Source organism: Zeus faber, assembly GCF_960531495.2.
Source record: "Zeus faber genome assembly, chromosome: 2".
Classification (NCBI taxonomy): domain Eukaryota; kingdom Metazoa; phylum Chordata; class Actinopteri; order Zeiformes; family Zeidae; genus Zeus; species Zeus faber.
In genome coordinates, this window is record NC_137189.1 from 27874268 (window position 1) to 27893111 (window position 18844).

An 18844-nucleotide genomic window follows, 5' to 3' on the forward strand; every position below is an offset into this window, starting at 1 on the left:
TATAGTACAAATATAAATATACTTCTAACATACTACTTAAATAAATATACTACTAATATACTGCTATATTAATATACTACTAATATTCTACTATATTAATATATCACCACTACTATTATACTACTAATATTCTACTATATGAATATACTACTATATGAGTATACTACTAATATACTACTATATGAATATACTACTAATATTCTACTATATTATATACTACTAATATAAATATACTACTAATATACCACTATATTTATATACTACTAATATACTACTATATTAAAGTTATTATCTTATATCTATCTATCTATCTATCTATCTATCTATCTATTATCATCTTTGGCTCAGTTTAAGAAATAATTTGGTAAAATTATTTGAAAAACATATTTTTGTACTTAAAAAAAAATCAGTAACTTTTAAAACATTATTAAGAATGTTAAATTTTATGACCATCAAATTGATAAAATCTGTGTTCCACTCACACATACACAAAAACAAATGAACTTTTAACTTAACTACAAAGTGACTTTTTAAACATCCGTGTGAGTTTATTTTAACTTAAATTCAAATAAGTATGATGTAAATTCTTTTATAAAATGTACATCTGTATATGTGCACTCCTTTCTTAAAAAATAAATAAAAATGTAAATCACGCATTCATCTCAGATTTTGAGAAATGTTATTACATTTTTTTATTATTATTATTCTTAAAAAACAAACTAGAAAGTAAGTACATGCACGTTTATTTTCCTACTTCACAGTCATCACGACAGTGAACCGCTGGCGGAGACACACGGCACACCCAGAGCAATCTTGTTTTACCACTTGAGTTCACGCGTTAAGTGAAACAAACCGACGACGTGTGATCTCACGAACACACACACACACACACACACACACACACACACACACACACACACACACACACACACACACACACACACACACACACACACACACACACACACACACACACACACACAAAACGCCCTTATTTTAAAAAACATGCAAAGTTCTATTCCACACAGATAAAATAATAAATAATATAGCAAAATAATAAATAATGAGTAATTTTCCACACGACACGCAGGATGTCGTAACAGATGTCCCATTGCGGCAAGTCATGTGACGTGGAACGTCGGGTCTTCTCTGCTTCCTGGTAAAACAGTGTTTATTTAAAGCGTTATGGTAACAAAAAAACAAAAAGAAAATACACACACACACACACGCACACACACGCACACACACGCGTTAGGGATATTCGGCTTTCGGGTGAAATTTCAGGATGAAGCTAAAATGCACTATTACTTTTACAGTTGAACTTAATTTGACCTTCTCTAAACTTTTGAATGCACATGTCCAACTGTTCAATGTTTCAGTACTTTTTGCACAACTTGCTGTTCTCTAACAAGGAGCTGAACGGCAAAATTCACAACAGGTGTTTGATCCATGAATTGACCAATACATTTCCTGGTTCAATTAGAATTGGTATTTAAACAAGTCCTCTTCATCATGCTGTTCACATTTTGACATCATGAGACCAAGACGACACCTAATAACGGATCAACAGTACTTCGCCATTGCGAGGCTTCAAACAGGATGTTCTCAGAGGGAAGTGGCCACTGAGCTTAGGGTGTCACAGAGTGTCATCAGCAGCTTGCAACAGAGATACAGAGACACAGGAAGAGTCACAGAAAGGCATAGAAGTGGACGTCCTTTGGCCACATCCCACACTGATGAGCGCTTCATTGTGAACAGTGCCCTGTGGAACCGGATGATGAATGCCACTCAACACTTTGTGAATGGTACAGTGACAAGCCCATACTACCTGAATAACATCATTAATCCAGTCATTGTGCCCCTGCATGAACAACACAGGCCTCATTTCATCTTCATGGACGACAATGCTCCAGCTCATGGAGGTGGCATCATTAGGGAACGGCTGCTGGAGACTGGGGCACCTCAAATGGAGTGGCCTGCACCTTCTCCAGACCTGAATCCCATAGAAAACCTATGGGATCAGCTGAGTCGCCGTGTAGAGGCTCATAACTCTGTGCCCCAGAACCTCAATGACCTGAGGGCCGCCCTTCAAGAAGAGTGGGGGGCCAGGCCTCAGCAGACAATAAGTCGACTTGAGTACAGCATGAGACGTCGTTGTCAAGCTGTAATTGATGCTCAAGGGCACATGACAAGTTATTGAGACATTTTTTGTTGTGGTAAACCCACCACTGTTGTTGGCTTTTGTTTCAATAAATAGTTTGAGATGAGGAAATCAACATTGCATGCTTCTACTTAAATGCCCTACTTTCATGATATAATATCACTGTAGCGTGAACTTTTTACATTTTCCATAAATTTCACCCGAAAGCCAAATATCCCGAACTTTTTGTGAGTAGTGTATATAGACTTTACATTTCTGAAAAATGTTGACACAGTGCAGAGCAACGTGGGGAGACATCACATAAATTAAACTTAACTTATTCTCATCTATTTCCCTGTTCAACATTTTGGGGCAGTTTTGCATACCGGTTTCAATCTAAATGAGGACTAAACTTATCTTACTTAAACGACACAAATTACAAATCTAGAAATGCCTTTCTGAGACATTGCTGAATTTAATATTATTATTAGTTTGAAACTAGGAAGTCCCTAGACTGAGGTCATGACGAGTCACCTCCTTCTGTCTGGTCTTTGTGCTCGTCTTCGTCCAGATAATCCATTTTCTCTATTGCCAAGGTCACCCTGGGGGCCCATGTCTATTAATCCAAAGGTTTCATTTACACCTTCACTTAGACCAAGATTAGCTCTAATTTTCCTTCTGGAAATCCAAGGCAAATCTAAGACTATTTTAAACCATGACTGAGAAAGGCCATTTCAGTTAATCCGGTTTTAACTGTGTGATTTAATCTCAAATGTATCTGGCCTGTTCCGCGTCCGCCAACCAACTTGTACTTAACTTATCGTTATCTACTTCCCAGCGAAACATTTGTGGCTAAAATAGAAAAGTTCAGAAATGACTGGGGGTGGGAATCACCAGGGATTTCACGATACGATAATATTGCGATACTTAGGTCCCAATACGACAATATCGAGATTCTTTGTAATAAAGCAAGTAGTACGGTAGTATACTGCGATAGTCATTTTTCTCAGCTGACTGCAGTTAAAAGTTTAAAACGCATCTTTTTTTTTTTCCTGCGTTTTAGTCTGTTTCCATCCCCATGGAGCTTCTTGAAAATGCTGATGTCGTGGCGTCATCTTGCACATGCGTCAGGAACTGTTCCGTTTTGTTGATCGTTGACGTCTGAATTCACTCCCGGGGATTTATAAAGTGTTACGTATGTTTGTCTGGTGATTTGGACGTGTTGAGAATGCTAAACGACTCAAGCTATAACTGCATTATGATAACACTGTTTTCTTTGCTTTTGTAACCAAAGGAAACCTACTCCGTTGTGCGTTTCTGTGTAGATGGCCAACGTTTTGAAAAGGCTACGAGGACACTAGTGAGGACCGAAAACTTTTTACCTGAAAACTGCATTTTTAAAGTTATCCGCATTAGTCAGGACGTGGCCTATATCTCACAGCACTAAATGCAATAAAAAAATAAAAAAATAAAAATTAAAAAAAGAAGCGATTTGTGGTGTCAGAGTACCATATTGTAAGATTGTACGAGACAGACACCGGCAGCCATCTTCTTCCTCTTCCTCATGTAAACATCTCGTTCCAGCCAAGCAGTGGAGGGGAGGGTGTGGGGAATGACACAGCCCGTTAGCTTAGCTTGTCTTTAGCCTCCAGTGGAGCAGTTGGAGCTTGCACCGCTAACAACAAGCAGTCTGACGGAAAGTCCGGCGGTAATAGTCTTGTTTCAAGGTAGTCCGGTTTCCAGGAAGGCCGTTTGTAAAAGTCCGGTTTCCAGAAAAGAATCAAGTAAAGGTCTTGTTTCCAGGCAGTCTTACTCACCTTCTCTCCACTCACTGAACCCACCAATCAGCGTTGTAGCGATGAAGAACTGACCTGATGTCGGCCATGTTTGATGTTTCTATGGACAGCGTGAAGAACCGTGTGTGTGTGTGTGTGTGTGTGTGTGTGTGTGTGTGTGTGTGTGTGCACGCGGGGAGTGTTTATTTGATGTTCTTCAGCAGCGAGGTCCTAGCGTTGACCACGGCCTTGAAGGCGTCTTCACTGCCCGGGGCGACACACTTGTCAGGATGCAGCAGCACGGCCAACTTCCTGTACGCCTTGTTCACCTCCTCCCTGCAATCAAGGAAGGGATGTGATGTCACTAAACCCACTTTCAAGTGTTGACGCTAACGGTTGAAAAAATCAGAATACAATAGAAAAGTCACTAAAAGATACGGGATTAACAGGAGTGATTTTTAAATAATCCAGATTATATCTGAGTTAACTGCTGTTCCTTATATGTAGTTTATGTAAAGCACTTTGTAATCAATAACAGCTACACACTTTTTGTTATCAAAGTACAAGAAGCTCAACAGTGAAGGTTAGTACAAAACTGAGGTAAATGTATCTGGTTACTTTTATCTGACAGATGTTTGGTTTTTCAAGATTCAAGAGGTTTATTTGTCACATACATATACATACTTTCATACATATATGCAGTGAAATGTCTTTGCAACGCACCCGGAGATTATGCACAATAGTTAATTAACCGAACATAATAGCTAACCTAATTCCTACCTAGCAACTAACTGAAACTAACTGATTCCTAAAACGTAATTCAGTTAGTGAATAGAATTATATGAATAAAATACAATTAAAATACAACAAGATTTAAAAAGATAATACAAAGTGGGGGTACAAAATAGAAGGGAATAGAGTTATGTATATGGGATAGGCTATTTGTATATACAGATATGTGCGGTGAAATGTAACTTAAACACTGATGTAAAGTGTCTGTAACGCCAAACTCAATGTACTTTTAACTCCAAACTGTACCCAGCTGAAGTACTTTAGTACATTCATTTATTGCATATGTTGGAATGGGAATGTTCATTGTCAGTTGGGAAATGTTATTTGTAGTTAGGCAATCAGAGGACCCTCTACTTGGGGTCCTAGAGTCAGGGCAGTCAAGTACGTAATAGAGATTGAGCAGGGATGCCCAGAGAGCTTTGGATGTTAGAATAAACAAGCAGTTAAATGAACCTTGACATTATTACTGGAGGCTTGTGTGTTGCCACATTGTTGTGTTGCCACATTTAACTGCAGTTCACTGTTTGACGCTTCATGTTCCTCTGAACAGACACTCTGCTCCATTATCTGTTAGCTCTGTTAGTTCTATTAGCTCCGTTGCCGGCTAGAACCTCTCTGCTGCTGAGGCGGCCACTATGCGAGCCTCGCAAATTATCATGGAAACTATGCATGCTATCAGGCTTCCACCCTGAGCCTGGCTCCGAGCGGGGCAAGCACAAGGAGCCGAAACAGCGGGAACAGTGGGGCTCTGTTCTGGCTCCGTCCACGGAGCCGCATGGAGCTGGGGGATCTGCCACACTCCCAGCAATAAACATCCCATTTACCCATGTTCCATCGGAACCAAATCAAAACAATGACAAATTGGTGCGTCATTGGTTTTCTGATTTTTGGATTTCTATATGTATGTATTGGATTAGTGGAATTTGACACTTGAAAGAGGCTGCACCTCTCCCGTGATTGGGCGTGGCCCTCAGTGGACCCACCCCCAGGGTCTCTTTTTTTTTTTTTTCCCTCCATGATTTTGAAACCTAATTTTATATGCTTGCGTTTTTTTGTTTTTGTTGATCATTCAAATTTGGCTGGGTTGTTAATAACTAGGGGTGTCATGATTACGGTCGAAAATCGAAAATCGATCGAAATAAGCGTTCGATTTTCAAACGTTGAAATCATAAGCAGGTTTGTGATTCTCCTGGATTTTTGTGGGGAATATTGTCCGACATCGACAATGTCTTGACAATGTCTTGACCGCCCGTATATTAAATAAATGTGATCTCTAATGTCAGGTTATCTGAAAATAAACTGTACTGTATCGATGAAGTGGAGCTTTTCCAGCCGAGCTGCATGCCCGGGAGGGGCAGCTTGTGAGTCCTAATAATTTAAAAAAAAACTGTGTTCCAATTCAACAAAATATGATAAATTTGACAGCATGTCTACTTTATTTGTCCACTTGAGAGGGCAGAACAGAGACCAGCAGCTGGTGAGAAGTGGCAGTTCACACCGATACGCGCTCCAAAGTGAACATGGACGTGGTGGGCGGAGGAGAAGAGACACACACTTGCAGTGTGTTGAAAAGTTTGTCTCTTTTCAGTGAGCGGGATGATCTGGCTCAATAGCCTAACAATGGCATAGCCGTCAGTGCTGGAAAAAAAAATACATACAGTATGTTTAAATCAAAAATCGAATCGTGGACAAATGGACACATTTTTCTGTGGTGTGACAAACTAAGAACACGTAGTAGGGGGGCACTGTTAACCAACTACTTGTACCAAAGCCTTATACTTCCAAGGTCCTTTACCTCGCTTACGCTCACCTCCTTAGGGCCCACCATGGGACTGAAAAAACTTATGAGCGGGTGTTGGCTCGGTTCTACTGGTCATGTTCAAGAGGGCTGTGCAGAATTACTGCCGACACTGCTGAATGCCAGAAAATCACGCCCAAGGTCCACCACCATAATCCGCTTTTACCTTCACTCAACATCGAGACAGTATTCAGCAGGGTTGCCATGTACATTATGGGGCCCCTTCCCAAGTCCAGTCGGGGACACTGCTTCATCCCTGTCCTGCTGGATTACGGCACCTGGTACCCTGAGGACATCCCCTTACGCACCGCTAATGCACGGGCCGTTGACGGGGAGGTCCTGCTCCTTTTTAGCCAGGTCGGCATCGCAGAAATGATCTTGACAGACCAGGGATCCTGCGTCATATCAAAGTTACTGTAATGGCAGAGAGGTGACCGATGGTCTGGTTGAAAGGATTAATCAAACCCTGAAGCAAATGTTGCATAAATGAATCAATGTTGACGGGAAAAACTGGCATCGGTTGCTACCCTATGTCCTGTTTTCCATTAGAGAAGTGCCCCAGAGCTCTACAGGGTTCTCCCCATTCACCCTCCTCCATGGACCTGGCGAAGGAGGTCTGGGAGGAACAAACCTCACATCACCACTCCATCATTGAGTATATGAAGCAGATGCAGCACCGGATGGCCCAGGTCTGGTCAGTCGTACGAGAGCACATGAGGAGGGCCCAGGACGCCCAAGCACGCATCTACAACAAAGGAGCCAAAGTCTGGGAGTTCCATCCAGGAGAAAGTGTACTGGTTCTGGTCCCAACTGACTAGGTGTCACGATTCTGATTTCAAAATTGAAAATCGATCTAAATGAGCGTTCGATTTCCAACTTCAAAATCACAAGCAGGTTCTCGATTCTCCCCGTATTTTTGTCGGTAATATTGTCTGACATGTTCGTTATATTGGGGAAGTCAAGATCGTGCGCTGAGCTCCTCCGCGGAGTCCACAGCGGCTCGCCCGGCTCAGAACTGACTTTCGTTAAGTTTAGTTTGGAGTTGGGTGAGCTGCAGTCGGCAATCAGAGGGGTCCGCGGCGCCGCACATTGGACATCGTACCCACCCACCTTGCACCAGGACTGCAGTAACGAAATTCAAATAGAATTAGAATATTGAAAAATAATTAAAAAAATTACACTATTCAAATGGTGAAATTTCAATTCAATTGTGTAATTTAGAATATATAATAATAATTGATTTAAAATGTTTTGGCAAACGTAAGCGAATCAATTAACATGTGATGGGCAATTAAATCCTATATAAGCTTGTGCTTGTTGCACAGTGCACAGAGAGAAATATTCCAGGTAATGGTGCAAAGTCCGCATCAACGGCATCCTCCGCGATTTCACTGTGTGTACAAGGGAGACTGCGCCTTTGACCAGAATGTCCGTAAATTCCACAGATGTGGTGATTAAAGTGAAAAATAAACACGACCATCACCAACTGAATGTCCTCTAGTGCAGAGATTCCCTACCACCGGCCTGTGGACCATGCCGGGCCGCGGGGATTTTACAGCGGGGCGTGAGAATGCTGGCTAGAGATTTTTCAGGAGCGATCTGAAATCTGCTCCATAGCAGAGCAGCAGTAGGAAACTGAGTAAATTAAATACATCTCAAGATTTTATTTGCTTTGTTTGGAGAAAGGACCACTCTGATCGGAACGCCCCTCCTCGTACTAAATTTGAGAATTACAATTTTGAATATATTTGAATATTAAAAACAATAAAGCATATGACTTTGAATGGGATTATAGAGGAATATCTACTGCCCTACCTGGCACCAGCGGATCTCGACCGCTCCGATATGGCGGATGCGCAGACGCATAAGGTGAGAGTTTACCACCGAGCCGATCGTGTTTTAGTACATGGCAGAAGACAAGATACATGTAGTAATTTGCCTTTTAATACCAGAATTCCCCTCCGGCAAAAATAGCGTACATATTTCTGCGTTTATTTTGGAGAGTAACTTAAAAGTAGTGCAATAAGGAACTATGGCGCACCAAAGGGCGTAGTCATGCTGTGGCTGCAGCGCGGCCTCCTTCCCATGACTGTACAGCTGTCCAGAAACGGCTGAATTAGTGCCCGAGCGGCGCTGATTGTTCCGACTCAGGACAGGGAGCTATCTTCACGTTTGTCTGTCATGTCTGTCTTGCAGAGGGGGATCGGCGCACGGGGCTCGTCAGCTGACCTGGAGCCATAGTGATGCATCACCCCTCCTGCGCCTGACTGATTGTCGCTATCATAATTGTTGTTTATAATTACTTATAAAATAACTTATTGAGAAACAACTTTTTCTTTACAAATCAATACTCAATAGTCTAGAAATGGTATTGCCGTCAGTGCTGAAAAAAAATGTACATGTTTATATCGAAAATCGAATGGTGACTTTAAAATCAAAAGTCAAATCGAATCATGACACCCCAACTAATGACTAAATTCCGGGCCAAATGGCACGGTCCCTATGAAATCGTTAGCAGCAGAGGCCCCGTTAACTACATGACTAGAAAGCCAGGCCGGCGTAAAGGCCACCAGATTTAATATGTGAATTCACTGAAAAAGTGGTTTGATCCTGACTCAGCCCCCTGTCCTCTCAGCCCATGTCTTCCACCAGGAACCTGCCACGGTCAATATGGTAGCGCAGCTGGCCCCTGGCAAACAGCAAGACTTACGGAGGAAAATGATGAGGACCGCCGGTGTGTTTTCAGACCAGCCTGGGAGAACAACAGTAATTGCCCATTGACTACTTATAATCCTGATAATTTTATAATCACCCAAATCCAGTTTGTTATCTGAGAGTAACCCCTCCCGTGACTCTGGGCCAGTCTTATTTAACCACATGCATTTAAATCCAGAAATTGCCTGAGGTTGATCCATTTAAACTTCACAAATCTATCCAAACAATTAAAATTACCTGACAACTCTTGTATGACAGACTGACCACAACATCCTGGTTCTGACAGGTACCTGTCTTTAACAGAGCATACATAATTTCCCTATCAGGTGTTGTTTAGACGGAGTTGGATGAAGGGGTTGTGGAGCAATTTGTGAAGTCATGTTTGTCATGTTTTAAATGCTGTCACTGTACCTCATTTCTCAAAATGTATTGCTCTGAAAGTTAACTCATCTCGAAAAAAATGTGTGCACAGCAGTGTGCAGATCACGGGCGTCTCCTCCCAGTGATCTGCGCTCCGCTGTGCCTTTTATTACATTTTTGAGCAGCTGCACCTTTTAAAGTTTCCTTCTGTAGAAAGAGGAAGTGAGAGCCGGAGTACTTTCTCAACAGCGCTGAGCGAAGGAGGCGTCTCTCTCTCTCTCTCTCTCTCTCTCTCTCTCTCTCTCTCTCTCTCTCTCTCTCTCTCTCTCTCTCTCTCTCTCTCTCTCTCTCTCTCTCTCTCTCTCTCTCTCTCTCTCTCTCTCTCTCTCTCTCTCTCTCTCTCTCTCTCTCTCTCTCTCTCTCTCTCTCTCTCTGAGATGTAAAAGAGATGTGTGACAACCTCAATCCATCACAGCTGATTGATGAGCCCACCGGACCTAAATTGAAGGACCCTTCTAAATCGACATTGATAGATTTAATTCTGTCCAATAGGAAGGACAAAAGTATTTGCTCTGAGTTTTTGCACTTGGCGTTAGGGACCACCGTCTTCTAGCCTGCGTGAGAAGTGTGAGACTGGAAAGACCAAGCTCTAAGATTGTCGTCAAAAAAAAATTAAAATCTTTTAATGAGCAGACTTTCATCAGTGACCTCACTGACAGTAATACACAGCACACATCTGAAATACCAGATGTAGAACTGGCATTGGAATATTTTACAATTTCATGTCTCACTATCACTGATAAACATGCACCTTTTAAAGTTATGTTATGTTTGTTATGTAAACTTTTAGAGGGTTAAAGATAGATCACGCCCCTGGTTCTCCAAAGAATTATTATTGACATTCAAGGCGAGAGACAAAGCCTGGGCTCTAACGAAGCCACCCTCCGGCTAACTCCGATCTGCCAAACTTGGGAAATTACAATTTTCTTGTGTACATCATGTGATTGGACAGGTGCACATATACAGACTACCGCTGCAATTTTCAGTTATCACAATGGTGAGATTGCTGATTTTGACGTTGTTTATTGTTCACTATGGAACAGTTATAGAACATAAAACTGTCACTGAGTTCAAATTAAATAGAATATGGGACTGTCACCAAGTTTCAGTATAATTCAACCTGTAACTCTCACTGAGTTTTAGTAGGACCCAACATATAACTAACATGGAAATGCTCAGTTCAAACTTCAAATTAAAGTCTCTTTTACTTTAAGTGCAAATATACATTTACATTATATTTATATGGTACTTTGCAAATAAATTGCAATGATTATAAAAAATTAAAAAATAAAATAAATGGCCGGCTCTTCTCACTCTCGTCTGCTGGAAGTCCTCCTTCCCTCACCGCACGTTAAACCAAGTGAATCAAATAGAACGACTGGTTTTACTGAGTGACTTGTCAAGAACCGAGTCTCAAAAATAGAGTCAAACTTTTAATCAGGAACAGAGCTCCGCTGTGACAGCGTTAGAAACACAGTCTGCACAATGTTAGAATATTATCAGGCGATAGGTTTACAATTTATCTCATCTTTGTTGACCTTGAAGTACCTCCAAACAGCCAACATTTTATTTTTTTATTTTTTGAGCGTCAACTACGCAACTATGTTACATTACGTTGCATCGGGTTTGAGTATCGGAGCATTTTTACGAGTACAGTACATGAGCACAGTATCGGGCTGTAAATTTGACCAACACAAAATCTGAAAATATATCTGCCACTGATGGCCTGGTGAAAACCGGCCAATCGATTGCTGCATCTCATCTTTTATATTTTGACATTACAGTCACATTTTTGTGCTTTATTATAACTCTCCAACTCAGAAATAAATGCACATCCTACTTGGGAAAGGCAAAAGCCAATCATGACAGATAATTAATCTCTAGCTCTTCTACAAATCAGTCAAAATTCTGGAAAGCACTAAATATAAATAAAAAAATATAAATCCTCGACATCTATTCCTTCTCATGTCAAATTTAACTACTGCTTGATCATTTTCCTCTTCCTCTTTCAGCTGCTCCCGTTAGGGGTCGCCACAGCCGATCATCTCCCCCCAATACCTTCTGTTCTGCGCATCTTCCTCCCTTACACCAACCTGCATGTCCAGCCTCACCACATCCATAAACCTTTTCTTTGGCCTTCCACTTTTCCTCTTGCCTGGTAGCTCCATCCTCAGCATCCTTCTCCCAATGTAACTCTCATCTCTCCTACACACATGTCCAAACCATCTCAATCTGGCCTCTCTCACTTTTCCACCAAACTGTCCAAGCTGAGCTGTGCCTCTAATGTACTCAAACACACACCAAACACGAGGAGAAATACAAGACAGGAAAAGCCATCCCACAGCTTTCAGATGCAGATTGGATGGCAGACCTTGGTTTTGCTGTAGATGTGACTGCACTAATGAATGAACTAAATGTCAAACTGCAATGCAAGGGCTTTTTTGTGCATGAAATGTACAGCGCAGTGAAGGCTTTCATGAGAAAGTTGCAGGTTCTCTCAAGCAAAATGGAGGACAACATTCTCACCCACTTGCCAACACTGAAGGAAGCCACACCATCAGCTGATCACCTCCACAGGTACTCATCCATATTAGAAGCACTGCACGGTGAGTTTTCAAGGCCATTTCAAGACTTTAAAACAGTTGAGAGTGAAATGCAGATGGTGTCTTCTCCCTTCACCTGCAGTGTGGATCATGCACCCAGTGATGTTCAGATGGAACTCATTGACCTGCAGTCTGACACATTTCTGGCAGAGCACTTTAGATCAGTCTCACTGCTTGGTTTTTACTCTTCCCTCAAAGAGGAGAACTTCCCACGTGAAGAGGCATGCTCAGAAGATTCTAGTCCTCTTTGGATCTACATTACATTACATTACATTACATTTAGTCATTTAGCAGACGCTTTTATCCAAAGCGACTTACAATTGTTCAAACACCGATGGACGCAGCCATCAGGAGCAATTAGGGGTTAATTGTCTTGCTCAAGGACACTACAGCATGCTAGCTGGAGGAGCCTGGGATCGAACCAGCAACCTTTAGATCACTAGACCACCAGCTCTACCGCCTGAGCTACCACCCCATCTACCTATGTATGTGAACAGACATTCTCAGTGATGAAGTTCAACAAATCCAGATACAGATCCTCTATCACTGATGATCACCTCTCAGCTGTCCTTCGCATATCCACCTCAGACATTGAGCCAGATTTCAATGTACTTGTTCAAGCCCAAGACAGACTGGATTTTACTGAACAAGTAAAATGAACTGAAAAACATTAAAAGCACTTATTGCTTTTTGTATCAAGTTCACCAATTGCTTATCTTTAACATACTGCAAAACACTTTTTCAGTATTTGTGAAGATTAACATGTTAAAAATAAAATGAAAAACTGATGTAATGATTGTTTTTACTGTTTATTACTTCTATCGGAGTATTTTCCTTTTTGACCTACACCACAGTTTCATATATTTATATAAATATTTACAAAAAAACCCTATTCTTCTGGTTACCAGTAGCAGCTAATCAAAATATATAATTTGCTGCTTTTTACAATGGGAGAAAACTAATATTGAGCAGAATCAAGTTATTGTTAGTTCAGCCCTCCAACACACCTCAGGTTTCTCATGTGGCCCCTTGTAAAAATGAATTGCCCACCCCTGAACTAGACCCTTGTTTTTTAAAGCTCTGTGCCCTATTTATTGCTGAACAAATTATATATCTTTTTAATATTTCTATCTCTACTGGAGTTGTTCCTCAGGTTTGGAAATCTGCACACGTAGGCCTATTGCATAGGGGTGGTGATAAAAAAATGATCTTAATAACTATTGGCCAATTTCCAAACTGTCCTGTCTTGCTAAAATCCTGGCATCCCGAGTTAATAATTAGCTCAAATCATTCCTCTCAAGAAATTTAATGTTGAGACCAGCGTTTAACATAGTACTGTCACTGCTGCCACCTTGGTTATGATTGATATTGTTGCTGCAGTTGACAAAGGAAAAATATTGTGCTGCCCTCTGTTGATCTGTCAAAAGCATTTCACACTGTTGACCGTGCTATGCTACGCTACAGAGCCTCTGTGATACTGGCTGTGACTATTATTCCTGTAAATGGTTTCAGGACGACCTGTCTCATAGACAGCAATGTGTGATTTGGGGAAATGATCGTTCTACATTTTCCACCACTGTCAAAAGGGTTTCAACAATGTTCAATATTTTGTCCTATCTTGTTCACAATTTATACCAACAATATTACATCCTTTAGAACAAATTGCAATTCCCATCTTTATACGGATAATGCAGTACTGTATTGCTTGCTTGCTACGTGACGTCGTGACACACCAGAAAAAAAAAGGAATGGTGTACTCCTCTCCAGGCAATGGGAAAGGAGTCAATGCGGCTCCCTTTTATACATACGATAGATAATTGGCCATCGCCGTAGGGATATGTAATGTGTATCCTGTATAGTGCATGTGTGCATAGTGTGTGTCCATATAAAGTGTACCTTGTGGCTCCAGGCTTGACCCCCAGCATGTCCCAGGAGTCCTTGCTGTTGCGGATGCGTCGGATGGTATCGGCCTGTTCCTTGGTGAATCCAACGCTGAGCTCAGACACCGGACGCTTCCCACCGTTCTCACACATGTCAGTGATGGAGGAGAAGAAGGCCTACACACACACACACACACACACATACACACACACACACAATCATCTGAGTTTGTTTTCAGGTGAATCCTAGGAACTTTTCCTGATACCAAATACCCAAAAATAAATAAAATCACTTTGATAAAAAACAGGACATATGAATAATAAAATATGAGTTTGGTGAATGGACAGTGAGTCATAATAAGTGCAGCCATTTAAAGGTCAATCACAGTATACAGATAATAACACTGCAGGAGGATATATACTCACTAAATGTGTAATTTTTTGATTGGAAAGAGAAATGTGGGTATTGTGGCTTTTTTGCGTACAGTTTTGATCAGTGTGTTTCAACCAGTGTTGCAGCTCACTAGTGCACCATGAAAGCCCACCAGGTGGCGGCGTGAATTTTTCTCAAATTTCACTTAAAAAAAAAAAAAAAAAAAAAAAAAAAAATGAAAACTGGCTCTTGTTTCACATGATCAAAATTGCAAGGTTGAGCTAATTCATCAGTTCCAGCAGAACAGCAGCTCTGTGTTCATCAGAACAAGTATGTAGTGTGGGTTCGACTATTTTTTGAGATTCAGTTCTTGACGAGTCACTCCGTAAAAGGAGTCGTTCGATTTGTCCGATGCTTCTTGCTTGGTTTGGTTGAGTTGGTGTAACGCTCGATAAGTGAGGCAGGACTTCCTGAACGATGAACGGGAGGAGGAAGTGTGGGTTCGGCTTCAAGTTGTGAATGTAATTCTCACAAGAACCATTTCATTTTGTTGTGTGTTAAACTGTTCAAAATGCCTCCTTTAATATTTTAAAAAGATTCAGTGCATCTCTTCTCACCTGGAACATCTCACTGATTCCCTCTCCGCTCTGTGCCGACGTCTCAAAATACTGGAAACCTCGAGACTCCGCCCACAAGCGACCTTCACCCTCATCCACCACACGGCGCTTTGTCAGGTCCACCTGCCGGCGTGCGCGCGCGCGCGCACACACACACACACACACACACACACACACACACACACACACACACACACACACACACACACACACACACACACACACACACACACACACACACACACACACACACACACACACACACACACACACACACACAGTAAATTCTACATACTAGTGGTTCTCAAACCTTTTTGTCAGGCCCACATATGAAAGTAAATTAGAAAAAAAACTGGCCATCCGGTCCCCCAATCAAAATCCAATCCTCTTTCTACAGTATGAATTTGAATCAGTGCTATTCCAAAATGTTGGCACTTGTAGCACATTATGAAAAACAATGCTAAGAAAAACAATTGCATTGTTTCTTCAGATTTATATCTGTTTCTGTTGAACAGTGAGCACAAAACACATTAAACTTGTTATAAAAAAATATGAAACGCAAAATGATGATTTATCATGTTTAATAAAGGCACCAATTGAAAAAAAATTGGTGTTTGTTCAAATATTCATTACTGCTATAAGCATGAATAAAACTCAAACAACTGTTAAACTGTCGATAGCAAATATGCTTTTATGATATGACTATGTAAACCAAATAAATATCATGAATAATTATTGTGTTTGCGTGACCATGATTCAGATGGGGAGGCAGACAGAGAGATGGACGGATTGACAGACAAGCAGACAGGCAGGCAGACGGAGAGTTATAGACAGACAGATAGACAGACAGAGACAGGCAGAGAGAGGCAGGCAGACAGATAGATAGACCAACAGAACGATATAGACAGACAGACGGACACAGACAGGCAGACAGAGACAGACAGACAGACAGGCAGGCAGACGGACGGACCTTGTTCGCGCAGACCACGAACACGATGCTGTCCATGTTGGCCTGGGAGCCCATCTCCTGCTTCATCTCCCCCAGCCAACTGTCCAGAGAGTCAAAGCTCTCTCTCAGGCCCACGTCGTAGACCAGGACCACACCCTGAGAGTCCTTGTAGAACTCATTACGCACCTGGAGGGGTGAGGGGTGGGGAGGGGGGAGAAAGAGAGACACGAGGGGGAGTGCGAGAGGCAGAGGAGGAACGGAGAGAAGGAGGGAGGGAGGGAGGGAGGCAGGGAGAAGGGGAGAAAGAGAAGGGAAGGGAGGGAGAGGGAAATAGGGAGGGGAGGGAGGGAAAGTGGGCGAGATATGGAGAGAGAGAGAGCGATAATGAGAGAGAGAGGGAGAGAAAGAAGGGAGCGAGTGAGAAATAGACAAAACAGAGAGAGAGAGGAGGAGCAGAGAGAGATAGAGGCAGGAGAGTGAGAGGTTGGGAGACAGAATGAGGGATGAGATAGAGAGAATGACCTCTACATCTAACATTCTTCCTGGTGTGTGTGTGTGTGTGTGTGTGTGTGTGGCGTGTGTGTGTTATATAGTGTTTGTCACCTCATAGAAGAAAGGATGTCCTGCCATGTCGAAAATGTTCACTTTGATCTCCCTGTCTCGAACCTGCACCCTGAGAGAGGCACACACACACACACACACACACACACACACACACACTCTTTTATTTTACTTTGTGTAATACTCCAGTTATGTCTGAATGAAAACCACCGACCAGTTGATAACAACGCTCCACCCACATGCTAATGCTACGCCACCTGGTGACGTTACATAGAAACTACAATGGACGACATGTCCTGTTTAACACCAATAACAGTAAATAGTTTGGTCGTATGTAGAGGGATATTATTATCATTATTTCATTAGTTATTGTATAAGACCAGTTTCTCACAGGATTTTTACATTATTTCTTTGGATATATTTGTCAGGTTTAGTCCTTTGGCATATTTGTGTACAGTTAAGGTTTATCGTATATCTTCAATTTTTTGAACATATTGCCATTTTCTTTGTCATATTTTTTATTCTATTGCCTTATTATTATTATAATTATTATAATTATTATTATTATTATTATTATTATTATCCAGGGATCAATAAATTATCTATCCATCCATCTTTTCTATCATCCGCCGTGTATCTATCTATCATCCACCTATCATCTATCATTTATCCATCTATCTATCCGCATGTCTACGCTACAATGGAATTCATAAGGAGTCATATTTTCTCATTAATGAATAATGTAAATGTTCAATTCAATTTACTTATTAGAACATGAGAATGTATTGAACTTAGTAAATTGTTTAGTTTTGTAAGATAATACTTTGCCGCGTAATTATGACTATTTTACTCAGTGGAAGCTCCTAGTCGTAGATAATAATGTCATAAAATAATTTCAAATCAATATTCTGTATCATTTATTTACTAAGAAGTCGTGTAATAAGCAGGATAACTCAACGCCACATGTCATTATCACTAAATAACAGGCAGGAGTTATTTTGAGATAATAACCGTCTGGATGTACATCATCCCTTTCTTAACAGAGTTAGATCAATTTAAATTGAACATAGTTATGTCATTTTAGAGCGTATACTTCACTACATTGTTGTGACTTTTGATCAATATTCCGTCTCAGAGTATTATTGTGTTTAGTAAGTAGTGTGTAATAAACAGGATAACGTCCAGCCAGACGCTCATTATCACTAAATAACCCCCTTCAGACCTGGTCACCCTGTCGGGGGTTATTTTAACAACCACGGCTGCTTATTCAATTAATTCAATGGAATATCGTGACATGACACGACATGGAATATCGTCTTGAAATGATAATAGTCATCAAGTATTACGGACATACTGGGGGGTTATTATGGGGTGTTAAATCAATTTCCTCACTTGGTCACTCCGTAGTCGATGCCGATGGTTGCTAGATATTTGGGCACAAACCTCTTCTCGCAGTATCTTTTAATGATGCAGCTCTGGGGAAAACAACAGGAGTCAATGAGAATGTGCCGATCACCAATCACCAATCAATACAGATTAATGAACACCACTTACCTTGCCCACCTCGGCGTTCCCTAGGCTGATCACCTTCACACGCAGGGACTTCTTGTTGTCGCGTCTCTTCTGCACGTTTGTCTCCATGCTAGGCTTCGGTTTGTTGACACTGGTTCGGCTAACAGGCTAATGTGCTAACTTTATAGGGTATGACAGGGTAACAGTAACGGGTGGTAGCTAACCGGCTAACGGAATCATAGGTCAGGGTAACAGGCTAGGGGGTAACAGGATAAGGTATGACAGGGTAGACGGCTAAGGTGCTAAAAGCTAAGGTGACTGACGGGGTAGCTTCAGTTGGGTACAGGAGGAGAAAGAAGACCGTCACCATAACCGCATTGCGGGTGTTGTGTTGGTGTTCCAGGTCCGCGTTGCTGTGCTGTTGTGGGTCAAACTGCCAGAATCGGAGAACCGAACCGAGCAGCAGCCGCTCGGGCTAATGCTAAATGCTAACCACAGCTGGTGCTGCGTTCAAATCCCGTAGGAGAGTTGGGAACTACGTGCTCGCGTCGTGAAATGATGTCATTTTTATTATTGAATGATTAAAATGGAGATAAAATTCCTATGACCGAAATATAACATAAGGTAATAATAACCAAATGATAGTCTAATATAATCATACAACCATAATATATAGAGTTGGTCTCAATATATATATATATATATATAT

General features: G+C 41.4%; 1 protein-coding gene across 1 annotated transcript; it reads right to left on the reverse strand.

Annotated features, from left to right (window-relative positions):
• Positions 1–673: 673 nt before the first annotated feature.
• dnajc27 (DnaJ (Hsp40) homolog, subfamily C, member 27) lies at positions 674–18302 on the reverse strand. Its single transcript, XM_080024429.1, has 7 exons — positions 18178–18302; positions 18016–18098; positions 16666–16735; positions 16084–16248; positions 15114–15236; positions 14140–14300; positions 674–4251 (listed from the first exon to the last, which is right to left on the reverse strand). Exons 1-7 carry the CDS (start codon positions 18262–18264, stop codon positions 4119–4121), a joined length of 822 nt encoding a protein of 273 aa, XP_079880555.1. The 5' UTR covers positions 18265–18302; the 3' UTR covers positions 674–4118.
• Positions 18303–18844: the final 542 nt, after the last annotated feature.